Below are 22,587 nucleotides of genomic sequence, written 5' to 3' on the forward strand. Positions count from 1 at the left end.
TCATTAATTGAAATACATGAAATGCGAAAGTTTGATTGGATTTGAAATTCGCTTTATAGCAAGAACTCTAGATGAGTTGTTAAATAGTTTCACCTGTGGTAAATTACTTAATGGTTGTAAAAAAATGTCTTAATGTTTTGTAACACCAGCTCATTCGAAGCTTGTCATTGGTGACTCGGTAATTTGAAAGATCATTAAAAAGTCTTTCTCAGACGCCGTGGGAGTCCTATTCCGCCACCTTTTCTGTGGCCGCCAAGTTCCCTTCTGGACGTCCTGGGGCGCGGACCGATGGGAGGTTCCCTAACGGGGAGGCGTAGGCGGAGCGCTTGATGATCAGCCGGTATCTGCCTTGTTTGGATCATTATCAACAGTCCCGTCAGTCTTCTAGCAGACGTGGTCCTGGAGTGGCGAGGCTTTATCTCAAGAGATGGCTCTGGGAAGGACCGGCTGCACGACAGTATTGTTTTGGTCAGGGTCTATGAAATGCCTCAGGGAAGAGAAGGCGTAATTCTCCCTTGGGTGCAAGGCCAAAACAACTACCACGTGAGAGGACGCGAGCTCCCCAGGGTGCCTGTGGCGGCGGAGGAGAACGCGTCGGGGCGGGAACACAGGCTGGCGCGGTCCGCCACGACAACGGAACACACTCCACCCCCTCACCCGGCCCCTTCCAAAAACCGTTCGGTATGGGTGGGGCTTGGGCGGGCGCAGCCAATCACAGGGCCGCTCTCAGGTTACGTAAGGGCGCGTTCGCCGATTCGGTGCTGGGGGTGGGCGTGCAGGGGCGTGCGGGGCTGGGGTCGAGACGAGAGCCCTCTGCGCGCGTGGCCGACGACTTGCGGAAGCAGGGCCCACCTTCTGGTGCTCAGTTGGGTTCTCGCCCGGGAGGCGCGGCGGCGGCAGCGGCGGCGTGGGAGGGAGCTGCGCGCCAGCGTCTGGTGAGAACCCCGCGTCGGCCTGGACCCCGGGGACGGGCCGGGGAGAGCATCCTCCAGGCCCCCACGGCCTCCTTCTCCGGCCCCTGCCTCGTGGCCTCCCCAGTCCGGCGGCGGCCTCGGACCTCCCCGCGTCCCCAGGCCCGCACGAGACCCAGGCCTCGCCCTGTCTTCCGCGGGCCTGCGTGCCAGGGCCCCTCTGTATTCCCGTCACGGGCTCCGTCTTGTGGCCCGCGGAGCAGACAGGTTCATTGCGGGCCCCGGGCGAGTAGCTGGCGGCCCGGAATGACTCCAGCCCGCGGGCAGTGCTGTCCATTAAGGAAGCGGGCTGCCCTGGGAGATAGTGAGGCTTCTGTTACGGAGGTATGCAAGAGAGGGCGGAGAGCTCCTTGACAGACAAGTTGCCCTGGGGTGTAAAGGGTTGAACTAAAAGATGATATTGAAGGTCTGCGTCCAACCCCGACGGCGTCCTGAGTCTGGGCTTCCTTACTAGTTTGATAGGCGTTTATTTTTTCGCCCAAATTTGAGCACACGCGTATAATTGTTAGAGCACGATAAAGTATTGGCTTTTCTGAAAGAGAGGAGGGGTGCCGTTTAGCAGTCTAGATAACTGTTTAACCCAGCCGTAGAGGCTCTGGAAGAAGCCAAAGCAGACTACAGCTCAGGAATAGGTTTCTGAATTTCAGGCCGCTTTTATTAGCCCTTCCTCCTTAATCCCGAGTCTCATCCCCGCTGCACCGAGGGAAGAGTGATATATCATGTTCTCATTGCCATGGGGCCTGGCTGGACCTGGCCCAAAGAAGGTCCATGGATGTTAATGATCAGATACTAGGCAAACACTAGATGTGGCAGCATCCTGCGTGCTGGGTTTGAGTTTTGGTTCTGGCAATTATTAACTGTGATTTGGGGCAAGTAAATTATTTTGGCTGTACCTCAGTGCCCCCTTCTGTAAAATGGGGCTAGTGAGGGGGCTGTCAGGGTGAAATGGTTAATGCTTATAAAGCTCTTAACACAGTGCTTAGCACCTCCGAAGTACTTCTCAGATGTTTATTGTTACTGTTTCCTCTGCTCAGTGACTGAGCCAAATGTTTGTGAGTCTTTTTCCACAGTTGAGTGGAATATTATTCTGGAAAGTGTTGATCACCTTTTGTCAGTATTTAAAATGGTCAGTCTTGAAAGAATGCAGGAAGTGTGGCCTTTGAGAATTGTGTTTCTCAGAGGTTGCCAGTGAATTCAAGATGAAAGAATACTTCTTTGGCATTTATCTGTATTTTAGTTACAATTTTGGAATTGATAGGTGAAATGGGGGCAAATATCCAATTCCTCCTGACTTTCTGAGCTTTAGGCTCTAGGGGACTATGGACAACATACTTATGTCACAGTATCTATTTAAAAGAGTTCTTGTTTTTAGGAATGAAAATTTCACATGTGCTTAAAAGGACAGAAGACGGTATGACACCTTCTACCAGTCACCAAGATTTAACACATATTAATGTTATCATGTTTGTTTCACATCTCTGCTTATGGTATGATTTTTAAAAAAATAAATGTTAGCTAAAGCCTGAAAAGCCCCATTTTGCTTTCCCTTCCCTCCCTCTCCAAAGGTAACTACTTTCCTGAGCTGGTGTGGAACTTTACTGTAGATCAATAAACAACATAGTGTGATGTTTTATACATTTTGAAAAACTTACAAAAAATGGTACCCTGTTGTATCTAACTTTTTAGAATTTGCTGTTTTCCTCTAATGTTCTGTTTCTGAGATTTATTAATATAGACAAATATGGACATAGTCCATTTATTTTAATTGCTGTCTGGTATTCCACCTTGTAAAGAATCGAGTTTTATATTGTTTGCTTTACATTGTACTTCATGCAACTTAAATTGTCCTATTACAGTTTAAGTCCATTTTGCCACTCATTCATTATTTTGCCATTTATTCATTCTATACTAGTCACAGGGACTCTGGTCACAGTTCTCAGTTGAAAATGTATCTTTGGGTATGACCTCTTATCCAGAGCAAATAATAATGTATCCTGGGATGAGGAAAATAATTACTAATTTTGTTTCCGGGGCTTCTTTTTGGAAAAGTAAGCTAGTTAAGATCCATTATGTGGCCTGGTGTCCGTACTAGATTTAAAGTTTCTAAAGATCAGAGACAGGATCTTTCTCAGTTCTGTGTGTCTCTCAGCTTTCTTTATAGTGCTCCACACAGAATAGATACTAAATGTGACATTGATTATTTTTACTATTGGGTCTGTCATAACCCTTCATATATTTAAAGAGATGATGGCCAGCAATTTTCAAAACTTTACACTTTGGATATTTGCAGTGCTTTTAAACTTTCCCATTTTACCATTCAATTCAGAAACATAATTAAAAGCATTTGTAAAAGCAAGGTGTGCAACATCAATTTGTAGAATGTTATCAGTTGTATAATATATGCTGTATGTATTCATAAGCAAATATATCTATTTATATATGCATGGTTTACCTATAAAAGTATAGATAAGAACCTAGTAACTCATAGCTTCTAGGGAGAACAACTACGTAGCTGGGGAGCACAGATGAGAAGACTTTGCTATATATAGCCTCTTGTGATTTCTCAGTTTTAAACCATGCGAATGTACTATCTAAGAAAAAAATAAGTTAGTTAAAATTATTTTTAAAAAACCCAAAGTTCTCCCCTTAAAAAGGCATTTTACTATATCTTAAAGATTTAACTTCTTTCCTGAAAAAAGTTTTGACCTTAGTAACATTTTTGCCTTTTTTTATAGTTTGTTTATTTGGCCAGCTTACTCTCAGTTTTGGTAGAATAACCTTTGAGTTACTTGGTAAATACTAAGCATTTTAGTATTGTGAGGTGGAGTTTACATTCTTTTGAAATAAAAACAAATTGACCAACCATGAAAAATTTGCTTTGCCTCGCCCAGCAAGTTGAATATCACCACCAGTTTGTTCAGCTCAAATTTAATGATCAGTGAAGGAAGGGTTATGTACAAGACCATTTAAGACAACCATTTTTGGAAAAGTAATTTTGTCTTTAATGAATAGGTAGTGCTTAGATTTTATGAATACAACTCTCTGGACAGAGTACTTCTTTCCTTATATCCTAAGTGTTTTCTGTTGGGTGGAATTAGCTTTTACTGGAGATCGGTGAGTTCGGAATGGGCCTAATGATGGGGCAGTTTGTGTGCTCACAGAAGTTCGAGCCTTACAGAGATGAGATGGCAGCTGATAAGATTTCCAGTGGGTTTGAGAGTTTTCCCTGATCTAAAGGGCAGCTCCCCTTCTGGCATCCTTACTCAAGCTTCTCTGTATTCCTGATTACAGACTCTTAATATTGACACACTTCCTGAAGCAAAAGCATTGAATCCATGAGCAAAAGCATTGAATCAATTTACACTGATATAGAGAAGTTTAAAATGCTCCATAAAACAGCTCTTATCCCTTGCCCCTGATTTTTACTTTGAATGGAGGGTATAGATGGGGGGAGGGAGGGCGTGGGCAGAGGAGTTGAGCAAAAGTCTATATGTGTTTGGTAGGGCCATAGTGCCCAGAGGAAGGCAGCAGCTAAAAGGGGTGAGGTGAAGAGGAACTGAAGTTTGTGTAAAGGTTTTCTAGAAGAGGCCAAGCTTAGACTGAGTTTCGAAGTGAGGAGGAGCCCAGGCCAGAGGGAAAGGAAGTTTTACCTAGAGGTACTTATATCTAGAAAGGCACAGAGATTTGGAGACTCACTGGTTGAACTGCAGGTGCTTTTGTATGGCTTTGGCACAGAGTAAGGGTAATTGTAGGTCAAGGAAAAGTGGTTGGAAAGATGGGGTAGGTCCAGGTCAGTAATTTGGACTTTATTCATAGGTTGTGTATTCTGTTGAGCATGATAATGAAATTTTGAACTTTGGAAAGATCACTCTGAAAGACTGTGGGAGGTGGGGCAAGAGTAGAGACAGGCAAATTACTTTGGCAGCTGTTAACAAGGGTTCAGACCTAAAATGAGAGGTTGGACTGGGGGCTGTCCTGGTGGGGATGAAGAGAAGGAACTAGATCTGAAAGATGTTTAGGAGGTGGAGGGCCGCCTGGATGGCTCAGTTGGTTATGCATCTGACTCGATCTCAACTCTGGTCTTGATCTCAGGGTTGTGAGTTCAAGCCCTGCACTGGGGCTCCCAGCATGGAGCCTACTTTAAAAAAAGAAAGATATTCAGGAGGTGGAACTGACAGGGCTTTAGGAGGTACAGAGTAAGGGACAGAGAAGACAAGGATGTCAAGGGTCAAGGCATTTGGATGAATGGAAGTCATAACTGAAAGAACGAGGAAGGAGGAACAGAAATGAAGAAAAAGAAAATGAGTTCGGTTTGGGCCACTGACTTCATGGTGTGTACAAATCTGGAGATACCTGGTGGGCATTTGGAATTGTCAGAAGTTTGTGGGCACTGGCTATAGGGGCTAATGAGGCCTTGAAGGTAGGGTTTTTTATTTTACCTTTCTCTTCCTTAACGTTAATCACAGTGCTTTGTATATAGTGGGTGTTTAGTGTGAGGGTGAACAGATCTTATCCCTTAGAAGATGTTATCTCGAATCTTGGGGAAGTAATTTCCTCTCTCAAGACGTGTGTTTCCCTTTCTGTAAGAGAGGGAGTTGAACTAGATCAGTTCTCAGTAGTCGTATGTTGGGATCCGTTGTGAGGTATGTTAAGTAATTTCTAACTAATAAAGAGCTGATGTGTGCTTGCCTTTTAAATGGGAGCTGATTTTTGTCACTGTTTCTTAATTGCATTCCAGTGTGTTTTCGTAAGTGTGAGAGAAAGGGGTGGAATTAGTCCGAAGGAATTTCCTAGCTCTAAAAATCCCAGTGGGTGTGTCACATAGGAGCAGGGGTGGAAAAAAGGTTAAAAAGCACTGTATTAAATGGTGGTTAAAAGGCTTAGAACTAGAAAATTCTGTGTTTATATCTAGGACCTATCATTCTGATGATAAATAATTTTTATTTTTGCAATTTTAGGAACTCTATTTTGAGAACCTCTCAAAACAAAAGAAACAAGTCATGGAGAAGAATGGGAATAACCGAAAGCTTCGGGTTTGTGTTGCTACTTGCAACCGTGCTGATTATTCTAAACTTGCCCCGATCATGTTTGGCATTAAAATGGAACCTGAGTTCTTTGAACTTGATGTGGTGGTACTTGGCTCTCACCTGATAGATGACTATGGGTAAGAGGAAAGCATTTTCTTACGATATGCTTCATTGCAACATGGTGTACTAGAGAGAGCTTGGATCTTACAGCCATGTGGACGTATCTTCAAATCCCAGTTCTCCCTCTTAGTTTTTATGTGTTCTTGGAGAAGTTGCATCTTCAGTTTCCTCAGTTACAAAACGGAGTGAAAACCTGTGTTGTAGGTTACTGGTTACTGTAATGTGTGGAGATAGGGGTATAAAGTGTCCGTCACAGTGTAGCTGCTTAATAGGTGCTTGATAAATGATAGCTATAAATATTTTTGTTATTGTTACATTCAGGAGAAATGCCACTTATAAATATATGTTGTGTGACTCTAATAATGTAACTTCCTGTAATATGTTTGTGAGTTCTAATGGTACTACTTTCTTAAAACTCATGTATTTACTGACAGCATATAAAGTAGTAGATATGAAACAAGATTTTTAAAATGTAATTTACAAGATAAATTAGAATGTTATATTGCCATTGCTATTTATTTGGTGTTTATCATTAGGTTTGTTATTGATCACAGTCTCAATCTGAAAAATGAAAGTTGGGAAATCTTAGAACAGAATGTCTAAACCAAAGATGAACATTCATTTTGTTCTGGGTAATAAAATGGCATTTAGTGCACTCTTGTGGCATAAAAACATTAATGCAGCTTCCAAATACCGTATTATATATGAAAGAAGCTTGTATTGAAGTAAAATTGCCTTTTCAGACTATTCTTTAAAAGCAAGGCAACAGCAACAACAAAAGCAAACAAAAACCTGCCTCTAAAAACCAATTTTCTCTAAGAAAATACTTAGTAGAGAAGAAACTGATGCATAGCTCAAAAATTCATAGGTTTTAAAAATGTGCAATGAATCCTTGCTATCTAAGAAAAGCCACTGGTTTCCTTACATAGGACAAAGTAGAAGAGAAATTTTAACCAGGGCCTGAACTGAAGTCTAAGTTGGTTCATTTACTTCTTTGAGAGAAGTTCGACGGGAAGATTAGTGGGACAGAGGCTTTCAAGGAAATTGTGTTACATTTCCCTGTCTGCCACAGTAAGTAAGGGTGGGAGGGCAGTATTGTCTCGTGAGACTGCTAAATAGGCCACTTGACTGGTACTTGATGGAAAAGTCACGTAACGTACATCCTGACATAAGTTGGTTGCTTCTGGGAGAGGAACTGCATGACTGGGAAACAGAAGTGAGAAGGTAGCCTTTTCACTGGAGAACCTTTTGTATTTTAAATTTTAAACCATGTGAATGTATTATCTATATTTCAAAGACATTAAAACAAAAAAATAAGCTACCCTCTATTTCAACTACTTGGATCCTTTTTTTAAAAGACAGCATTTTTATACTCTTTTAAGAACTGGGTGAAAAAGGAAATAAGTAACAACAGACTAGTTAGAAATTCATTTGTTCATTTATTTCATATGAGTCGGTGATACAAAATATTAAAACATTTTAGAGCAGTTTAGGTCTGCAGCAAAATTAAGCAGAAGGTACCAGGGTTACCCCATATACATCTCTGCCTCCACATATGCCTAGTGTCCACCATTATCATTGTCAGCCCTCCATCTCCAGGGGTACATTTGTTTACATTACATTTTGAGAGAGAGAGTAGAGCGTGTGCGTGCATGTGCGTGCATGCAAGCATGGGGAGGGGCAGAGGGAGAGGGGGAGAGAATCCTAAGCAGGCTCCACCCACAGCGTGGAGCCCAATGCAGGGCTTGATTGCACGACCCCGAGATCACGACCTGAGCTGAAATCAAGTCGGGTGCTTGACCGACTGAGCCCCCAGGCACCCCTTGGTGATGTAAATTCTGTATGTTTGGACAAATGTATAATGAATTGTATCTACCATTATAGTATCAGAATTGTTTCACCGCCCTAAAAATATGTTCTATGACCATCTCCGTAGATTTTTACTATCTCCATAGATTTGCGTTTTCCAGAATGTCGTGTAGTTGGAATCATATAGTATGTAGCCAGTTCAGATTGGTTTCTTTCACTTAGTAATATGCATTTAAGTCTCCATGTCTCCATGTGTTTCCATGGCTTGATAGTCCTTTCTTTTTAGCACTGAATAATATTCCATTTTCTGGATGTACCATAGTTTATTTATTCATTCATCTACTTAGGGGCATACTAGTTACTTCCAAGTTTGGGCATTTATGAATAAAGCTGCTGCAGATACCCATTTTTCAGAGCTTTGTGTGGGCATAATTTTTTTAGCTCCTTTGGGATATATCAAGGAGTCTGATTGCTGTCTCGTATGGTAAGAATATGTTTAGTTTTATAAGAAACCACTGAGAGGGGGCGCCTGGGTGGCACAGCGGTTAAGCATCTGCCTTCGGCTCAGGGCGTGATCCCGGCGTTATGGGATCGAGCCCCACATCAGGCTCCTCCGCTAGGAGCCTGCTTCTTCCTCTCCCACTGCCCCTGCTTGTGTTCCCTCTCTCGCTGGCTGTCTCTCTCTGTCGAATAAATAAAATCTTTAAAATAAATAAATAAACCAAACAAAACCACTGAGCTGTCTTCCAAAGTGGCTGTATCATTTTGTATTTGAACCATCAATGAGTGAGTGTACCTGTTGCTCCACTGTCCTTGTTAGCTTTTGGTGATATCAACATTCTGATTTTGGCCATTCTGATAGGTGTGTAGCAGTATCTGTTTTAATTTGCATTTCCATGACGACATATGATGTGGAGCATCTTGTCATATGCTTATCTGCCAATTTTACGTGATCTTTGGTGAGGTATCTGTTAAAGTCTTTAGTTAATTTTAAGTCAGATGGTTTAAAAATTTTTTTTAATAAATATAAATAAATATATATATATATAATATATATATATATATATATATATATATATATATATATATGAAAAGGGGCGCCTGGGTGGCTCAGTTAAGCGTCTGACTCTTAATTTTGGCTCCGGTCATGATCTCAGGGTCGTGAGATCAAGCCCCATGTCAGGCTCTGTGCTGGGTGTGGAGTCTGCTTGAGATTCTCCCTCTCCCTCTGCACCCTGCTGCCCCCTCCCCCCGCATGCACATGTGCACTCACTCTCTTAAGTTGTTTTACTGTTGAGTTCTAAGCCCATGGACCAAACAAATTCTAAGGGAAATTAGAAAAATCTTTTGAACTGAATAATAAATATTACAACATATCAAAATTTGTAGGTATAGATGAAGGAATAATTTGAAGAAATTTTTACCTTTAGATACTTTGGTTAAAAAGTTTAGAGGGGCACCTGGGTGGCTCAGTTGGTTAAGCATCTATCTTCGGTTCAGGTCATGATCCCAGGGTCCTGAGATCAATCCCCACGTCAGGCTCTCTGCTTAGTGGAGCCTGCTTTTCCCTCTCCCTCTGCCTGCCGCTCCTACTGCTTCAGTGCATATTCCCCCTCTCTCTTTTTCTCTCTCTCTCTCTAATAAAATCTTAAGTTTAGAGTTAGTGGTCTCTTTTCACTTTATTAAACAAGAACAGGATGAGAAAACCCCTAAGTAAGTAGAAGGGGGGAAACGAAGAGTGGAAATCAATGAAACATAAAAGTAGATTAAGCAATAGAGAATTATGTTTAAAAATATTAAGTTGACAAATTCCTAACAGCCTGAGAAAAGGAGAACACAGATTACCAATATAAGATGACAAAGAAGATGTCACTACTGATCTGATAGCCATTAGAAGAATAAAAGAATATTAGGCCAGTAAAGTTGGCAATCAATTTATATAACTTGGACAAAGTCCTTGAAAAAACACTGCTTATCAAACCAACACAGAAGAAATAGAAAATATCTATATCAAACACTTCCTATAAAAAATTTCCTATAAAAAAGATGTCACTTATGAATTCTATCAAACATTTAAGCAAGAAATAACATCAATCTTTTTTAAGTTTTTAATTTTAATTCTTGTACAGTTAACATATAGTGTTGTATTAGTTTCAGGTGTATAATATGGTGATTCAACAATTCTTTACTCAGTGCTTGTTATGATAAGTGTACTCTCTGATCCCCAGGACCTATTTCACCCCCCACTCCACCTCCCCTCTGGTAACCATCAGTTCTCTACAGTTAAGAGTCTGCTTCTTAGGGCGCCTGGGTGGCACAGTTGGTTAAGCTTCTCAGTCTTGGTTTTGGCTCAGGTTGTGATCTCAGGGTCATGAAATCGAGTCCCATGTCGGACTCCGCTGTCAGTGTGAAGTATGCTTGAGTTTCTCTCTCCCTCTTCTGCTACCCCCCCCCCCCCGTTCTCTCTTCTCTCTCTCTCAAATAAATAAATCTTAAAAAAAAAAAGTCTGCTTCTTGATTTGTCTCTTTTTTTCCCCTTTGGAAATAACACCAATCTTACATAAACTCTTAGAAAATAGAGGGCAGGGAATTTTCCCAGGTTGTTTTATAAAGTCAGCATAGTCTTGGGGCGCCTGGGTGGCTCAGTTGGTTAAGTGTCTGCCTTTGGTTCAGGTCATGGTCCCAAGGTCCTAAGCTCAAGCCCCACATTGGGCTCCCTGTTCAGCAGGGAGTCTGCTTCTCCCTCTACCCCTCCCCCCACTTGTGCTCACTCTCGCTCTCAAATAAATAAAATCTTTAAAAAGTCAGCATAATCTTAATAGTAAAACCTGACAAAGACATTGTAAGAAAAATTCAGACTAGCATCTCTTATGAACATAGACATAAAATTTAAAAAGAAATATTAGGGGCGCCCGGGTGACTCAGTCGTTAAGCATCTGCCTTCGGCTCAGGGCGTGATCCCGGCGTTATGGGATCGAGCCCCACATCAGGCTCCTCCGCTATGAGCCTGCTTCTTCCTCTCCCACTCCCCCTGCTTGTGTTCCCTCTCTCTCGCCGGCTGTCTCTATCTCTGTCAAATAAATAAAATCTTAAAAAGAAAGGAAATATTAAATCATATCCAGCAATATGAAAAACAGATAATACATCATGACCAAGTGGGTTGATTTCAGGAAATCAAGATTGATAAAACATTTGAAAATCAGTGTTACATATTAACAGAATAAACGGGAAGCATATATGGTCATCTCAATGGATGTCAAAAAACCATTTGACAAAATTAAATCAGTTATGATAAAACTCTTAGCAGACTTTGAATAGAAGGGAAATTCCAGTCTAGTAAAGGCCAGTGGCGGGAAAACCTATAGCTAACGTAAAAGTAAGCTTTCCCCTGAGGTAGAGAACAAGGTAAGGATTTTTGCTTTCACCATTTCTCTTCAACTTGTGCGAGACATAACAGCCAGTGCAACAGAGTGAGAAATAGACCAAAAGACAAAAATTGTCTTTGTTTAGAGACATGATAGTTTTGTAGGAAAATTCCAGGGAATCTATAAAGTGACTACTAGAACATCCGTATGATGTGAAATGATGTATGTAAAGAATCTTTCATGATCTGGGAAATTATATGAAATGCATTAAATAGATTATAAAATTTTGTTCTCAACCATGTTGAAATATACATAAAGTGGCTAGGAAAAAAGTCAAAGTGATTTACACTGATATTGCTGAGTGTTAGGTTTATGGATAATAATTTTCTATGTTTTCCAATTAAAAATATATTTATAAAAATATAGAATTATGTTATATATATTCTAAATATGTATATTTAGAAAAACTATCTTTTTAAAATCTAGTCGTAATAGGAAACTTGAGGCATTGAGAATTGCTGCTTTATTGAAGCATGAGACAGACTTGATATTGTGTGTCATAGCCAATTTTTATTTTATTTTATTTTTTTTAAGATTTTATTTATTTATTTGACAGAGATAGAGACAGCCAGCGAGAGAGGGAACACAAGCAGGGGGAGCAGGAGAGGAAGAAGCAGGCTCATAGTGGAGGAGCCTGATGTGGGGCTCGATCCCAGAACGCGGGGATCACGCCCTGAGCCGAAGGCAGACGCTTAACCGCTGTGCCACCCAGGCGCCCCTTAGCCAATTTTTAAATTTTTTTAATTAAAAAAAAATTTATTTGAGAGAGACTACAGGAGGCGGGGCAGAGAGTGAGGGAGCAGACTCCCAGCTGAGCACAGAGCCAGACTTGGGGCTGGATCCCAGGACTCGGAGACCTTGACCTGAGCTGAAACCAGGAGTTGGCTGCTTAACCGACTGAGCCACCCAGGGTCCCTTTGTAGCCAATTTAATACTGTAAAACCTACATTTACACCCCATTTAGAATTATGCTGCATTAATGATACAGTACAAATTCAGAAGATAATTTCCATCATTCAGAAATTTGTAGTATGGTGACAGGTATCCTGATATCCTTTTTTTTTTTTTTTTAAAGAAAGCACTTTGTTTTTATAAGTAACTTTTTTTTATTAGGTAGCATATTTCTTTTTTTAAAATGTATAAAAAGAGAAAAGTCCACCACCAAAAACTCTGGTCTCTGTTTTCATAAAAAAAATTCTCCTTTAGGTGTTTCTTTATCCAGGTATTGACCAGGGCACTGGTGAGACTTTGCAGGTGCTCGAAGTGGTATATCTTGATCTGGGTGGTGGCCTCAGGGGTATTCATGTAAAATACTCAAGCAATCTGTACATTTATGATTTGTGCTTTTTAGTTTTTGTGTGTAAGTTACACTTCAGTTCGTCTGTTTTAATAAGTAAATTTTATAAAATATTTCTCCCTGCAGGGTTGATGTTAGATTGCTTTTCCCACATGTTCTCATGGCCCTGTGTTGAAGAACACGCTCTTGTATCTGTTTCTCTTCTGCCTTAGGAACACGTACCGCATGATTGAACAAGATGACTTTGACATTAACACGAGGCTACACACGATCGTTAGAGGGGAAGATGAGGCAGCCATGGTGGAATCAGTAGGCTTGGCCCTAGTGAAGCTACCAGATGTCCTTAATCGCTTGAAACCTGATATCATGATAGTTCATGGAGACAGGTTTGATGCCCTGGCTCTGGCGACATCTGCCGCCTTGATGAATATCCGAATCCTTCACATTGAAGGTGGGGAAGTCAGTGGGACCATCGACGATTCCATCAGACATGCCATAACAAAACTGGCGCATTACCACGTATGCTGCACCCGAAGTGCAGAGCAACACCTGATATCCATGTGTGAGGACCATGACCGCATCCTTCTGGCGGGCTGCCCTTCCTATGACAAGCTGCTCTCCGCCAAGAACAAAGACTACATGAGCGTCATTCGGATGTGGTTAGGTATGTATCACACTTTATTCCGTCTAATGGTGGTTTTTCTCCATTTATAGGTTTCAGGTTTTTTTAGAAACTATTGTGGGAGAATATTCTGTTAGAATATTTATAGAATGGAATGCTTTTGATCCATTAAATATGCTATGGGTAAATATTTAGTTACAAGGAGAGATCCTGGTATAACAACAAGGGGGGGGAAAACAAGCTACAAAATTATATGTGTAATATGCCATTTTAATAAAAACTATAACATAATGGAAAGGTTAGGAAGTATGTATACCAATCATTTATAATGTTTACTTCTGGTTAGTTGTTATGGGTGTTTTGGTTTTTGTTTTCCTGTATTTTGTTTTTTGGGGAATGAAAAAACGTTTTAAAGATTGATTTATTTGACAGAGAGGACGGGGTGTGGGGGGGGAGGAGCAGAGGATAGAGGGAGAGGGAGAGAGAATCCCAAGCAGACTCCATGCTGAGCATGGAGCCCGAAGGAGCCCGACTCGGGGCTCGATCCCACGACCCTGAGAGCACGACCTGAGCCGAAACCAAGAGTTGGATGCTTAACCGACTGTGCCACCCAGGCTCCCTTGAAAAAACTATTTTTAATTTTAATGTCTTTCATATGAGGTTGTTGGAATACTCAGATAATGTTGAAAGTGGTAAGCTATAAGTACTTACTAATATAAGGGATTGTGGTGATTATAATTAAAGCAAAAGTCATAGTTGCACCATTAGTATTATCTCTGTAAATAGCCTTGAATTCTGAAATCTTCACTGATCAATGATTCAGCTTCCTGGAAATTAACTTTTTTGAATAAGATGCAAAGAAAATAGTTTTATAAACAGAATGTCAGTTGCTTAATTTATAGCAAGAGTACTGTCTAGAGGGCAAATCAAAACCAATATTAGACATTTGGGACTCTCCTTTTTTAAGAGGTGGATCTATAGTATAATGAAATTAATGAATAGAAAATTGATATAGTGGGGCACCTGGGTGGCTCAGTTGGTTAAGCTACTGGCTCTTGATCTCAGCTCAGGTCTTAATCTCAAGATTGTGAGTCGAAGCCCTGTGTTGAGCTCCACACTGGGTGTGGAGCCTGCTTAAAAAAAAAATTGATTTAGTGATTGTGTATATATGGGGTTTTTTAGCAAGTAGGGGGAGGGGCAGAGAATCTTCAAGCGGACTCCCTGCTGGGTGTGAAGCCCACCATGGGGCTCATCCCACAACCCATAAGATCATGACCTTGAGACAAAACCAAGAGCTCAACCGACTGAGCCACTCAGGCGCCCTATGATTGTGTATATCTTTAATTTAGATCACATTAGAACAGGAAAGGAATAGGGCTTCCCTACTAATGAGTTAATCCACTCTATGTATTTCTTACCCTTGGACAGATATTAGTTGTCAAGGAGCCTGTCTACATAATGCTAATGGAACAAATTCTGTCTCTTTAGGCTCTCCTTTTTGTGTGCTTTTTTTTTTTTTTTTTAAAGATTTTATTTATTTGAGAGAGAATGAGAACATGAGCACGGGGGGCGGGGGGAGGCTCAGAGGGAGAGGGAGAAGCAGATTCCCTGCTGAGCAGGGAGCCTGACACAGGGCTTGATCTGAAGACCCCGAGCTCGTGACCTGAGCCGAGGGCAGACGCTTAACCGACTGAGCCCCCGGGCGCCCCTCCTTTTTGTATGCTCTGAGTAAACACTCTGACATTCTGGTTATACTGTTTGCTCTAGATGGATTCTGAAGAACTTTGTATTTCTGAATGTAATGAATAGAAAATCACCATTATAAACCAAAATGTGGCAAGATTGTACTTGTGGGGCTTAAGGTTCTATTTGGAACCACTTCAGCAGTTTCTTTATGAAAAGAAGGATGACAAAATAGCAAAAACTAGATTTTTTTTTTTTTTAAGCCAGTGGAAATGAAAAAACAATGAGTCTAAGCCACCCACCCCTGGCAGTATGTTTTGTGCGAAACCTGTAACCACTTCTCCACCTGCAACTTCTGATGGTATCGCTATGCTTATAGGAAAATTAGGGTTGGGTAGGCCACTCAGAGCATGCAACTTCGTCATCAGAACATGAATAAATAATAGTCCTAGTAAAAATATTAGCAAAGTTAAAAAGACTTGGGATGCCTGGGGGGCCCCGTTAGTTAAGCGTCTGACTCTTGATTTCAGCTCCGGTCATGATCTCAGGGTCGTGAGATCGGGCCCTGCATCTGGCTCTGTGGTGGGCCTGGAGTCTGCTTAAGGTAGTCTCTCCCTCTCCCTCTATCCCTCCCCCCCCCAAAAAGTTAAGACTTGTTACATTCCTATTAATGAAAGAAATACCACAGTAAATCAAGAACTGTACAACGTGAAACAAAACAATGATACCTTAACGGACAGGGTTGTGTAGAGGGCTGAGTGAGGCAAAGCAGAGTGGTGTCAGAAGTTGCACATCGAGGAGCAAGAGGTTTCCTGTTTAGTCTCCTCCTTCCAGTTCCCACCGATGAGCAAATGCAGTAGCCAAGAGACATAAACTTTAAAAGGTGGAAGGGTGTCTCTGAGAAGGTAATGATCCTGTGCACGGCAGGGAAATAGCCATTACTGGTATTTCTTGTTCTTTTATTTATGTTAACTATGCATTAAAGTAATCTCTGAGCTTCATCAATTCATTAATATTGCTGATAATTCATTAGAAACACTGGTTAGAAATGAGGAAGATTTACATTTTTCTAATGCTTTGAAGTATTCTGAAAAAAATTTTTTTTTTTTAGATTTTATTTATTTATTTGACAGAGATAGAGACAGCCAGCGAGAGAGGGAACACAAGCAGGGGGAGTGGGAGAGGAAGAAGCAGGCTCCCAGCGGAAGAGCCTGATGTGGGGCTCGATCCCAGAACTCTAGGATCACGCCCTGAGCCGAAGGCAGACGCTTAACGACTGAGCCACCCAGGCGCCCCGAGTATTTTGAATTTTAAACAACAGATTCTAGTGACTGCTGTTTAAAGTTATGTATTTGTAGTAGCAAGCGCCTTTGTAAAAGTTAACTTTGCTAGATTCTTGGACTTTTTCCTGTGAGTTCTTAACCGTTTGAGCCTGTATTCAGGTACTCTGCCTGGAATGTGGCAAACTGTTTTTCCTTAGAATTTCTAAGCACAGACTTTGGGGTCTTGCTTTTTAGAATTTGCTTCTTCCTCTTTAAGATTCTTAACTAATGAAGCAGTGTGGTTTGATTTTCTTTAAACAGGTGATGATGTAAAATCTAAAGATTACATTGTTGCGCTGCAGCACCCCGTGACCACTGACATTAAGCATTCCATTAAAATGTTTGAATTAACATTGGATGCGCTTATCTCATTTAACAAGCGGACCCTAGTTCTGTTTCCAAACATTGATGCAGGTAATTGAAAATGAAGTGATGCCACCTACTTTTCCAATTTTATGTTTCTGTTATGTCTTCTGTCGACTGCCCCTCCTATCTTATCATTGAAGCTATTGTAGTCCTGAAATGCACTCCAGTCGTTAGGGGATCGCCAAGTTTGTAGTAGATGGAAGTGTGCGATGTTTTTGCCAAGTTTAGTAGAAACTGAATAGGAAAGAAATACTACAAAAAAATTCCTCTAAACTCCACTGTAGTTCCAAATTTAGTCTCTTCCCTCCCGTTTCCACCAATGAGAAAATGCAGTAGCTAAAAGACTTAACCTTAGAAGGCGAAAGGGCGTCTTTAGGAAATAAGGAGCCTAGTGAGTGCAGTAAAATAGCCACTGTTGTTATTTCTTGTTCTCTTACTTATGTCAGCTATACCTCAGTCTTGAGCATAGGCAGTTGAGATCTGGAGTCCCCCTACCAGTTCATCCTCAAGCCTGACCTGGTTGACCACCTGCTGGTGGACGGTACTGTAGCCTTTGTGCTGGTACGACCTCAGCAGGTTAATGGGAAGATGAGATACAAATGAGAAATGCAGAGCAGGGCCTGACACTGCAGAATTTTCAGTTACTGGTTTAGCTGATACCACTCATTGCTGAGCTTTTAGGCATTTGTTGATGAAGGCAGCAGGACCCTTCTCTGCAATACCAAGACGTCTCCATCTTACTCTGAAAGTATCCCTTTCTTAGAGTCTCTTGAATAATCTTTTCTGTTAGGGGAAACAACGTAGGATGTTAGTTGGAAAAAAAGAAATTAAGAACCCCCAACCCAGGTTTCATCCAGGTTATGTACCAGTATCTCAAAAACCTTCATGTTGATTCTTCTATCAATTTTCTAGAAACATTTGGTAATGTAATAATATGTTTCTCATTCAGTTTTGTCAGCAGTATTCTGTTATATACTTTCCTGATTATATACACTTTAGAATTTGAGGTATTTTTCCCTGAGGAACATAAAGGGTCCCAGGAATACCTAAATCATGTCTGCTGCTCACCTCTCTTCCTCACAGGGTTTTTGTGTTCCCAAGGAACAATTGGGAAATAATCATGGCATCCCTTTATCATTATGTGGTGTAGGGCCTAATTCCCCAACATAGGAGAATAGCAGTAGTGTCTGGTTTAGGCTTAAGGCCAGAGAAAGCCTTCACCGAGCCCAGATCTGAATCTTGGAATGGTACTGTCTTCTGGTGTACCAAATACTACAATAATTATAGTCAATGACTGGCATGCTGTGGCAGGACTGGGCATGGAGAGAGGTGGCCAGGCCTGCTGTAAGGAGTTACACCCTGAGTCCGTTACCTACCTCGCCACTTAGAGAATGTTAAAAAGAGAGAAAACACATGCATGTCCAGCTTCTCGTAAGTCAGCAGCTCCCTGCCCACTGGTGAACACGGTGTGGTAACACTGTGTGGTCTGTGGTTGCTGTCCTGCTGTCTAACCAATCGTGATAGCAACCTTGTCTCCCTTCTAGATGGTGAGTAAAGGGTGAGTAAAGAGGCAAGCCTAGAGGCATTAAATATTGCCTCCCCTTCACACATTTGTAACATTTTAAAAAATCATGCATTTGAAATAAAATTCAGCTACAGTATCAGAATCTACGTGTATCTTCTTGGAGCTTAGTCCAGGTAAGGGCGAGCGCTATCCAGTTGAGCTGTTGTTCAGGTAAATAGGAGCATAGCTGAGGCAGAGGCTCTCTGATCAGCTTGGTGTGTGGAGCCGAGACCTTCCATTTAGGAACTCCCAGCTTAAGAGCTCGAGATTCCTGGCCTGTCTTGAACTTCTTAATTGTTGTCTAAGGTAGAGGTTTTATTGGGGCATTAATAAAAGGTATTTACTTTGTTGAATGCTGTTTGAAAAGTCCCAAATGCTGCTGTTTAAAGTTCCTAGATGAGTTGAAGCAGAGAGCTGGCCAGACATTTTAGATACTCATCATTCCTGAAAAGATCAGTAATTAAAATTACCATCTCCCTAATAACCATCCTGAATTTTTATAGGCTGATTTCTTTAAGTGGGGCTTTACTTGCCAGTGGAAATGGTTTATCTCATAAACCATGTAACAGGTGGTTCTTTTCATTTTCACAGGGAGCAAGGAGATGGTTCGAGTGATGCGGAAGAAGGGCATAGAGCACCATCCCAATTTCCGTGCAGTTAAACATGTCCCATTTGACCAGTTTATACAGTTGGTCGCCCATGCTGGTTGTATGATTGGGAACAGCAGCTGTGGAGTACGCGAGGTTGGAGCTTTTGGAACACCTGTGATCAATCTAGGAACACGTCAGATTGGAAGAGAAACAGGTATTTCCTCCGTTTGTGTCTCAGTTGACTAGGAATATATGTGGCCTCAGTGGCTCCTGCCCACCGGTGAACACAGTGTGGTTGCTGGCCTACTGTCTGACCAATCAGAGTAGCAACTTTGCCTCCCTTGGTAGGCAGTAGCTAGGAAAGTGTGAGAAGAGAGGCATTAAATATGGGCTCCCCCTTACACATCTGTGACATTTTTTTCATCATATATGTGAATTATTACAGGGTTTGCATGTATCAGTGCTGGCATGCATTTTTATGAACAAGTGAGTGAATGAGGTTAATGACCTGTTGCCTAAAATCTTTAAATAGCACAAAATGATTATCAGTTTTTAGGGCTCTACTTAATATTTTTGTCCTTGTGATGTCAGAGCTAAGGTTTTGTTAGCTGATTATGGTCTTTGATGGCTGTGTTTAAGACAGAATGACTGTGTTTTAAGTATATGAGTGCTAGTCTTTCATTTTTGGGTAGAGTGCATTTAGTGAGTACTTTAGAGCATGAAAATTCTAAATAAGATGCCCCCTTAATAACTAAAGTGTAAGAAGGATTATTGTTAATGAATTTGCTAGCTGAGCTAGATCTTGTTATTAATATTAGTCCAAGTTCTAATAGTATCCATGCAAATATATTTCTGTAGCTAATGGAAAAATGTATGTACTTTGTGGACAAAGAACTGGACTAGAATCAATGGGGTTAGTTCCAGCTCTGCCCTTCCTGTGTTCATAATTGCTACCCTAATTTTCTGTTACCTTTAGGTCTTCTTCCTCTTTCATTCCCAACATATTACTTTGTTCCCCCCTTCACAGAGAAAATACAAACCATTGAATGGAAATTCTCTCAACTTCATTCATTAAGAAAATATTTAATAAGCACCTACTATATGTAGGCACTGGCAGTAAACTCTGCTAACCAGGGCAGAGCTCTCATGTAACTTTATTCCAGTGGGAGGGGAGATAGACGATAGAAAAGTATCAGACTTTCTGTGTGCCGTGCAGGCTGTAACACAAGGTTATGTGATGGGATACATTAGATGGCGTAAGGGAAGGCCTCATTGAGGAGATGACACTTCAGCTGAGACCTGAGTGACAGTGAATCTGCTATGTGAGGATCAGAGAGAAGCAGAGGGAACAGCCAGCATGAAGACCCGAAGATGCGAACAAGCCTGATGTATTTGAGAAACAAGGGCCAGTGTAGCTGTAAGGTGGTGGGCAAGAAGAAGCATGATACAAGACGATGTTAGAGAAGGAGGCAGACCTTTGTAACCCAGGGTGACTAATCTGGGATTTTTTTCTAAGTATCATGGGAAGCCATTTATGGGAGGAGGACGTGGTGTGACTTGCATTTTGGAAAGACCGCTCTGCTGCTCTGTGGAGAGTGGAATGTGGTGGGACAGGAGTGGAAGCGGGGGGACCAATTAAGGGGTTATTTCAGTTCCTGCGAGAGGTGATAGTGGCTTAGAGCACCGGTAATAACAGGGGTGGACAAAGTTTAGATTCGGGGTTTGTTAGAGTACTTGCTGCTGTTTGGATGTGAGTAGTGAAAGGAAAAAACTTTCAGATTTTTGGACGGAGCAGCGGGGTACTCTTTCCTGACGACGGGACACTGCAGGAGGAGCACGTTTGGGAGGGGTGGAACGAAGAGTTCTCTAACGGCCATGTTGAACTCGAGATGCCTAGTACTCTTCAAAGTAGACATGGCAAGCCAACAGCTAGATAGTTCTAGGGAGAGTCAGAGTTGGAGGTAGAGATTTGAGAGTGATGGGTGAGAGTGATTACATCTGCCGTAATAGAGCCAAAATAATAGTGCCTAAGTAAGTTAGATTTTCTCATTGGTATGGCTCCGTGGTTATCAGAGAATTACCTCCATCTGTCTTCTTGATAGATGCCCCCACTCTTGCTGTCAAGTCCCCGTTTTAGCCGTTGGAAAGGAAGAGAGGAAACGTGTCCTTCCTTTTCAAAGCATCACCTGGAAGTTGGAAGTATTTCTCCACATATCTTATCAGAATGCAGTCACAGGGTCCCTTCTAGCTGTAGGGACGCTGAAGGACATAGTCCTCAGCTGGATTATCAGATACCCAGCTAAAAATTCTGATACTAGAACAGAGAAGGGATATGGAGGATGATGGTGCACTCTGCCAGAGATGTCATTTAAAACGAAGGGACCACATGAGATTGCCCGGGGGTGACATGTAAATAGGGAAGAGAATGGAGCCCAAGACCAACGCTGGAGCCCGTCGGCATTTAGAGTTCCGGTGAGGAGGAAGGGGCTGGCAAGGAAGACTGAAAAGAAACTGCCAGAGGGGTCAGGGGAAGCCCAGGAAGGTGATAGCATTAAAGCCCAGAAAAGAAATGGTTTTGAAGAGGTGGTGTTGAACACTGCTGAGAGTTCAAGGACAATGAGAACAGACAGTTGAACGCTGAATTTGCAGCAGGGCGTCTGTTGTCAAAGGCAGACTTGTATATTCTGTCACCACACTTAGATAAACACGTGCCCGTCCATCCTTTCCTTCTTACCTATTTACTTTGGAGGGCATGGCGTCTCTCTGTCCTGCCCACTGCTCAGCCTTCTACCCGTGTTCTAGATCGCCACCTGTCCTGCCTTCTCCAGGACCTCAGGGGCAGCCTTTCTTTGCCATGGATCTTCAGCCTCCTCATCGCTGAAACATGCCTCGGCCTCTCACGTCTTAGAAACAACGACCCCACTCCTCTCTCTAGCTACCACTCTTCCCTTCTCTTCTTAGCCAGCTCTATTGAAAAATATGGCCATTTTCACTATATTGACTCCATCACATTGGTCAGAAAATATATGGAGACAAAGTGACTGACAGCTGACTGGCTTATTGACTGACTGACCAACCTCGCCTGAGCAGCTGATGCACAGCTGGCTGAGTAGATGGAAGGCAGGGTGGATGGAAAGAGTGGACGCACTAGACGACTGGAGGCGGGGGGAGGGGTTCGAGGGTGCTAGATTCATGCATGTCATTTCTTTCAATAAATCAACAAGAACTTGACTTATTATTCTCTTTAGGAATAAAGGACCCTAGTGTTCTTAAGTATTTGATACATGGAAATCTTGCTGAGAATGCTTTAAAAGGCGTAAAGGAGAAGAGTTGCTGTTGCTCTAACAGAAGACTCGTTTGAAGTCCTCTGGGTTCCAGGGTTAATTATGAGCACAGTACAACACATTGCTAATTTCCTAATTCTTTGGACATTTCCACTTCCAAATCATTGTAACGTGTCACTGGGTTCACCTAGGGGAGAACGTCCTTCATGTCCGGGATGCTGATACCCAAGACAAAATACTGCAAGCACTGCACCTTCAGTTTGGTAAACAGTACCCTTGGTGAGTATACACCCTTCTAGTGTTTCAAAGGGGAGCTGCCTGGGTACCATTTTTAAGCTGTGATCATTCTTCAGTCATTTTAACAGAGCTTTCATTCTACATCCCTAGGGGTCCCCTAGCTGCTAGTGAGACAGGGCTTGCTAATATAAGCCCTGTCATTCTACCAAGGGTTCAAATGGAGGATAACTTCTTTTATTTGTCTCAGTTAATTAATATAGCACTTCTGCC

At 41.9% G+C, this 22,587-nt stretch overlaps 1 protein-coding gene across 4 annotated transcripts in view; it reads left to right on the plus strand.

Moving 5' to 3' along the window:
- Positions 1-553: 553 nt before the first annotated feature.
- The window catches only part of GNE (glucosamine (UDP-N-acetyl)-2-epimerase/N-acetylmannosamine kinase), a 33,520-nt gene continuing 11,486 nt past the window's right edge, over positions 554-22,587 (plus strand). The window contains exons 1-6 of one of the 4 annotated variants that reach the window (XM_087869560.1): positions 556-681; positions 5,930-6,135; positions 12,862-13,313; positions 16,538-16,690; positions 18,798-19,010; positions 22,272-22,359. In XM_087869560.1, the coding sequence (XP_087725686.1) occupies positions 5,972-6,135; positions 12,862-13,313; positions 16,538-16,690; positions 18,798-19,010; positions 22,272-22,359 (1,070 nt within the window). In that variant the 5' untranslated portion in view covers positions 556-681; positions 5,930-5,971. Of the gene's footprint in view, positions 682-799; positions 936-4,428; positions 5,392-5,929; positions 6,136-12,861; positions 13,314-16,537; positions 16,691-18,797; positions 19,011-22,271; positions 22,360-22,587 lie in introns of those variants that run through there. The other 3 variants (XM_045780330.2, XM_087869562.1, XM_087869561.1) reach the window with 3 other exon arrangements.

Source organism: Ursus americanus, chromosome 18, assembly GCF_024610735.1.
Source record: "Ursus americanus isolate L20-20 chromosome 18, mUrsAme1.1.p, whole genome shotgun sequence".
Lineage (NCBI taxonomy): Eukaryota > Metazoa > Chordata > Mammalia > Carnivora > Ursidae > Ursus > Ursus americanus.